Here is a 6,449-nt window from a genome sequence, read left to right on the forward strand (position 1 = left end):
CCAGCCCCGCGCAGGTTAATTAGCGGGTGGTGGCAGGGGCCCTGCCAGGGAGGGAGGCGGAGGAGCCCCGGGGGGCACAGGGAAGGGGGAGGCAGCCGCAGAACCGGAGGGGTTCGTTAAAACCCAGCCCCGCTCGTTAGCCAGGGCAGCGCAGGGCCCTGGGTGTCCCTTCCTGGGGGGCGGGGGTCCCCTTTTGGGGGTCCCACACTCATCTGCCCCTTCGTTTGCAGCGCAGCCCCCGGCCGGGAGCTCCTCGTCTGCAGGCAGGGCAGCACCGGTGAGTCGGGGCGGTTGCGAGCTGGGCGGGGGGCGAATTGGGTCGAGAGAAATAACCGGGGCCGGAGCCAGCGGGTCTGTTAAAAATTTGAGTTTATTTTACCGGAAAGTGGGGTTGGGGGACGCTAAACGCCGTGGGGGGGCACGGGGCGAGCTCCAACCCCACGCTCGGCCCTCCCACGCCGGCAGGGCGCAGGGGGAGCGCGGCGTGGCGGCCGCGACTCGGCTACGTCATTTCGTATTAAAAAGCTACAAGTGGATTATTCACCCTCTTAAAAAATAAAGACAAAAAGAAAAGAAATAATAATAATAATAAAGGAAGCAACAGCGAGGGAGCGAGCGGCTCCGCGCTGGCCGGGGGCGGGAAAGCAAAGCAAAGCAAAGCTGGCGCTGCGGCTACGGCTGCGGTTACGGCTACGGCTACACTTGCTCACGACCTGAGCCTAGACCAGCTAGGGGGGGCCGGGGACCCCCAAACTACCTGAAAAAGCAAATCCTGACAAGGGAGAACGGAAAGCTGGGGGGGTGGAGCTATTCCTGACCAGGCTGGGAAGAAGCTGAGCGTCCGTTAGGAACCGACTCGTTAGCTGAACCCGGCTGCGCTTTGAAGCCCGGCGCAGCCCGAGACGCGCGGTGCCGATTCGGTGTGCGACGGGAACCCGACGTCCAGCCGCAAATATCTTACCTGAAAGAGAAAAGCAGAGTTGGCGCAGGTGCCCGGTGCAGGTGCCGGCACCCGCGCCAGCCGGGAGCGCGCCAAGGACCGGGCCGAGCCCCGGCGCGAGGCGGCGGCGGCGGGCGCCCGGAGGAGCGGCTGGCTTCCTGAGAGCAACCAGAGTCCTGAGGCAGCGGCGGCGGGGGGCTCTGTGGCCGCCCCGTGCCGGGGGGGCTGCTGGGAGCCCCCGTGGCTGTGGCACGCCCGCGGCGCTGCGCCACGGACGGTGGCCATCCCGGAGGGACCTGCAGCGGGGCGGCAGCCCGGCTGCTGGCAGCTTTACCGGGAAGAGCCAGCCCCGGACAGGAGCTACTCCTGGGGGACGCATGTGGTGGCCACGGCCCACAGCGCTGGGGGCTCTGCGGGAACCCCCCACCCTGCGGAGACCGTGCTGGGACGGTACCCAGGCGCAAGGGCTCGGCCCCAGCCGCGGGGAACGCTAATTAAAGGCAGGGGAGCCCCGAGGGAGAGCGACCCGCCGGCACCAACCAGCTCCCGGCAGCAGCACTGATGGCCACGGCGCGTCCTCGCCATGCGCCCCGTGCCGGGCAGAGTGCCCAGCGCCAGCGTCTGGGCTTTAACGCCCGCCAAGACCCCGGTTGGGCCTGTCTGCTTCACCGCAACCCTTCCTCCCGGCTCGCATCGAGGCGAGGATGCTCGACCGGCACAACCAGGGGCTGGGGGACGCGGGCCCCGTGTCTCCAGCAGCTGAGGACCCCCCACCGCGGTGCCCAGAGGCACTGCCGGTTGCAAGGCGCCGAGTGGCGCGCGCCAGACCTGCCAACACGCTCACCTCCGGCTCAAAAGGCAGAGTACCGCGCCCGGTCCGCGTACGGGTCCCGCCCGAACCGCTGCATGTCGTAGAGGGAGGCCCGGGCCACCGAGGAGACCGGCGACAGCTGCCCACGCTCGTACGTGTACGCCTCTCCGACGGTGGTGGCCGCGGCGGCCGTGCGGCGCAGGGGGCTTCTATCCCGGGTGTAATAGGTGGAGGAGGCGGCCGCCGCGGCGGCGGTGGCGGCGGCGGCGACGGCGGCCGCCGCGCCCGGGGTCGGCAGCAGAGCTCTATCGTACGCGTCTAGGGTGGTGGGGATGCGACTGGCCATGGCTGTGGTGGCGGCCATGGCCGAGGACTGGACCTGGGAGTACTGGGCGTACTGGGAGTACTGGGCCATGGTCTGCTCCGCGTAGGCGTCGTACGCAGAGGCCGTGGCGTAGGAGCGGACGCGGTAGCGCTTGTAGTAGTCGGCCATCCCGCCGTACGCCTCATCGTAATACACGGTCTCCCCATAGCCCGCGGTGTAGGGAGTGCGCACGGCTCCGTACTGCTCGTTATAGGCCTCGGCAAAGTCCGCCACTTGCCCCGGGCGATCTACCGGGCACTCTTTAGACCAGTGCCCTTCCTTCCCGCAGCGGTAGCAGCCGCTCTTGTCTCCCATCCCGGGCGCCGTCCGGAGCCGGCTGGTGGACAACTGCACGCGCATCCGCTTGCCTTGAGGAAAGAGACGCGAGAGGGAGGCGATCAGTGAGGCCGCACCGAGAGCGTGGACGCAACCACGGGCGCCGGTGGGCGGCGGGACGGGACCGGCCGCAGCCCTGCCCGCGGCCGCGCAGCCTCCGAAAGCGCCGGGTGCCACGGCGAGGAGCGACCCGGCGCAGGAAGAGCCCGCGACGGGCTCGAGCGGGAGCCGCCTCCCGGCTGCTGGCCACCCGACTTACCAGGAAGGTGCCGGCGGGGACGGGGCTCCGCAGGCAAGACCGAGCGCTGCCCGCGCCGGCCGCCGCGGGCTACGCCAGGAGGGGCTCTGGCGGCTCAGCCAGCCAGCGAGCCGCCGACTACCGTGGCGAGCAGCCGAAGACGGCTTTCTGCTGGCAACCGGCACGCGGCAGCACAGCCGCAGCACCCTGGGGATCAGCCAGCGGCATCGCCGGCCCCGTATCAATGGCAAGCTTCCCACCGGAAAACGCTGACGCCAGCACGCTCCTGGCAGCGGCAGGAGCGATGCGACACCGGACAACCGCCCCGGAGCAAACGAGGCTTCGGACAGGGGCCGGCCTCAAGCGCGGCACGAGGCAAGCGAAAGCGCAACCGGGGACAAGTGCTGGTCCCGCGGACACCCTGCGGCCGGGGAGCTCTGGACGCGGCCGCGCCGTCCCGGCTGGAGAAGAGTTTTGGGGGACGCCCAGAATCGGGGCAGCAGGGTTTGCCCAAACCCCAAGGGGAACCGGGAGGGCCGAGCCCAGCCCCACCGCCGCTCGGGGTGAAGCGCCGGACGCCTCCCTGACGACCCGGCCTGCCTGCCGGCGCCGCTTCCGGATGGGGGATGCGCTCGCCATCAGCGCCACGGCGCCCAGCCTCGGCCGCGAGCTCGGATCCGGACGATCGGCCCCGCCGCTGCATCCGCGCAAGAGGCCGAGAGGCAGAGGCTGCCAGCGAAAGCGCCCGCGCCGCGTCTCGTCTGGGAGTCGGGCGAGGGCCCGGGGCGGCACGTCGAGAGCCCGAGCGAGGAATGCCGCGTGCCACCGGCAGCGGGGACACGGCCGGCGCGGGATCGGGCGCCTCCGCTCACCCTCTTACCAGGCAGGGCAACGCTACAAGGGCGGGAGGCAGCCTGGCTTCACGCCGCGCGGGCGGGACCCGCTGCTCCGGCCCGGCAGGACCAGGCGCGGCGGCCGTCGGCACAAGAGTTGGGACTTCGCCGTCGAGATCCTCCTGCGGGGCGGCCGTGCTGGGTTAAGTCAGAGATGGATCAGTCCCGTCCTCCCCCGGCCCAGCCCCAAACGCCCCTGCCCTCGCTGCGGCTGCCGTGGAAAAAGCAGTGCCCAGGCTCGCCAGGCAGGAAGGCGGCTGCGCCGCGCCAGCCTGGCCCTTGTCGTGCCGTGCACGGCACGAGGGGAGCTGGAATGAAAAAAAAAAAAACCAAAAACAAAAAAAACCCCATTGGCACTTAATTCCAGCGAGGGGCAGGGCGGGCGAGCCCGGTGACGCAGCTCTGCCGCAGAGCCGAGCGCGGTGCCGGAGGATCACCCGTGGGCCGATCACCCCGGTGCTGCTGCCGCGCCCCCAACAGGCGCAGCCAGAGCTGGAAGGGAGTGAAAACATCTAACGAGGTGCAGGAATATCAGGAATCCTCCCGCAGACCCACGGGGCTCGAGCGCCAGACCCATCCCCGCTCCCCAGGGATCTCCGCCGCGACCCCGGCGCGGATCACCTTGGAACTCGGTGTTGTCCAGCCCGCGGATGGCCTCCACCGCATCCTCCGCCCGCTCCATGTGAACGAAGGCATAATCCTTGACGATGTCGCACTCGATGACGGGGCCGTACTCCTCGAACTTGGCCCGCAGCTCCAGGTTGGTGCAGGTGGGGCTGATGTTGCCGACGTGCAGCTTGGTGGAGGCCTTGCTCTTGTTCTTGCTGGCCTCCACGTTGATGCAGACGCCGTGCAGCTTGTGGTGGTGCAGGTTGCGGATGGCGTCCTCGGCCGCCGTCTTGTCCTCGATGTGCACGAAGCCGTAGTTCTTGATGATGTCGCACTCCAGCACCTTCCCGTACTGCTCGAAGAGGGAGCGGATCTCCTGCTCCGTCGCCTCCCGCGGCAGGTTCCCGATGAACAGCTTCACCATCTCGCCCAGCCTGCGCCGAAGCAGCGGGGCGGGGGGCTCAGTGCCGCCGTCCGCGTCCCCCCTCCCCGACACCTGCCTTGCGCCGTAGCGGGGGCGGGCCCGGACCCCCATCCCTGCTTAGAGAAGGGGGTACAGACCCCCGCAGGGCTCTGCGCCCCCCCCCGAGGGCTGTGCCCCTCCACAGAGCGGCGCTCCCAAACCCACAAAAACACCCCAAACCTCTGCCCGCCCCGCCCCCCCCGCGGGGCTGTACCCCCAAACACTCCAAATCCCCCCCCAAAAGCACCCCAAATCCTTGCCTGCCCCCCCAGTAGGCCTGTGTCCCCCCCTCGCAGGCCTCTGGACCCCCCCGGGGCTCCGGCCCGGCTCCCCCCACCGGGCCTTTCCCGCTCCCCCCCCCCGAGGCCTCCGACCGCTTCAGCGGGGCCGGGCCCGGGCCCAGCTCACCCCGCTCGCCCGTCCGGCCCCGCTGCCGGCCTGCCCCCCTCTTCTCCCCCATTTTGTCCACCACCACCCCCCGCCCCTCCCGGTACCGGCGCCGCCGCAGCCCCGCCCCCACCTGCGCCCCGTCCGCCGCGCGGTCCTCACAAAATGGCGGCGGCGCTACCCGGTCGGCCTCCGCCTCCCGCACTCTCATTGGGCAGCGGCTCTGTCCGTCAAACGCCGCTGGGTACCGTCACCCTTCCGCGGCCGGCATCGTGGGCCCGCCCACGGAGCTGCTGCAGCCAATCACGAGCGGGAAGGGGCGGGGCGAGCGGCAGCGGAGCGGTCCATTGCGGCCTCCGCGGGGGGCGGCGGCTGGGGCGGCCCATTGATGGCGGGGGGGAAGGGCCGGCGGGACCCGCGGAGAGCGGGGGCGCGCAGGGTACTGGTGCCCCGTACTGGGGGCACTGGTGTGACCCACGGGCACCCGCACGCCCCCGCCGCCGGCCCCAGCGCCCGGCGCCGCCCATCCCTAAACCCGTCGTGTCCCAGAACCACCCAAAACCATCCCACCCCAAACCCACCCCAAACCCACCCCATCCCATCCCTGTCCCCATCCCATCCCAAACCCACCCCAAACCCACCCCATCCCTGTCCCCATTCCATCCCAAAAACACCCCAAAACCATCCCATCCCTGTCCCCATCCCACCCCAAAACCACCCCAAAACCATCCCATCCCTGTCCCCATCCCATCCAATCCCAATTCCCCTCCCTTTCCACCTCCATCCCCTCCCAGGTCCCATCCCCTCCCCATCCCAGTCCCATCTCCATCTATCCATATCCCAATCCCAATCCCATCCCATCCCCATCCACGCCTGTCGCCATCCCATCCGGTCCTGATTCCCATCCCAATTCCCACCCCATCTCCATCCCCTCCCAATTCCCACCCCATCTCCATCCCCTCCCAATTCCCACCCCATCTCCATCCCTTCCCAATTCCCACCCCATCTCCATCCCCTCCCAATTCCCACCCCATCTCCATCCCTTCCCAATTCCCACCCCATCTCCATCCCTTCCCAATTCCCACCCCATCTCCATCCCCTCCCAATTCCCACTCCATCTCCATCCTTCCCAATTCCCACCCCATCTCCATCCCTTCCCAATTCCCACCCCATCTCCATCCCTCCCAATTCCCACCCCATCTCCATCCCTTCCCAATTCCCACCCCATCTCCATCCCTTCCCAATTCCCACCCCATCTCCATCCCCTCCCAATTCCCACCCCATCTCCATCCCTTCCCAATTCCCACCCCATCTCCATCCCTCCCAATTCCCACCCCATCTCCATCCCCTCCCAATTCCCACCCCATCTCCATCCCCTCCCAATTCCCACCCCATCTCCATCCCTTCC

At 69.0% G+C, this 6,449-nt stretch overlaps 1 protein-coding gene across 1 annotated transcript; it reads right to left on the bottom strand.

The window, feature by feature from the left end:
• Window positions 1-352: 352 nt before the first annotated feature.
• LOC309415014 (RNA-binding protein 4-like) lies at window positions 353-4,615 on the bottom strand (the record flags this gene model as incomplete). The annotated part of the gene is made up of 2 exons (XM_082012400.1): window positions 353-2,483; window positions 4,204-4,615. 2 exons carry the CDS (start codon window positions 4,613-4,615, stop codon window positions 1,792-1,794), a joined length of 1,104 nt encoding a protein of 367 aa, XP_081868526.1. The 3' UTR covers window positions 353-1,791.
• Between the last annotated feature and the right edge of the window lie 1,834 nt (window positions 4,616-6,449).

The sequence above is a fragment of the Phaethon aethereus genome (genome assembly GCF_964289735.1).
Source record: "Phaethon aethereus genome assembly, chromosome: 37".
Classification (NCBI taxonomy): Eukaryota; Metazoa; Chordata; class Aves; order Phaethontiformes; family Phaethontidae; genus Phaethon; species Phaethon aethereus.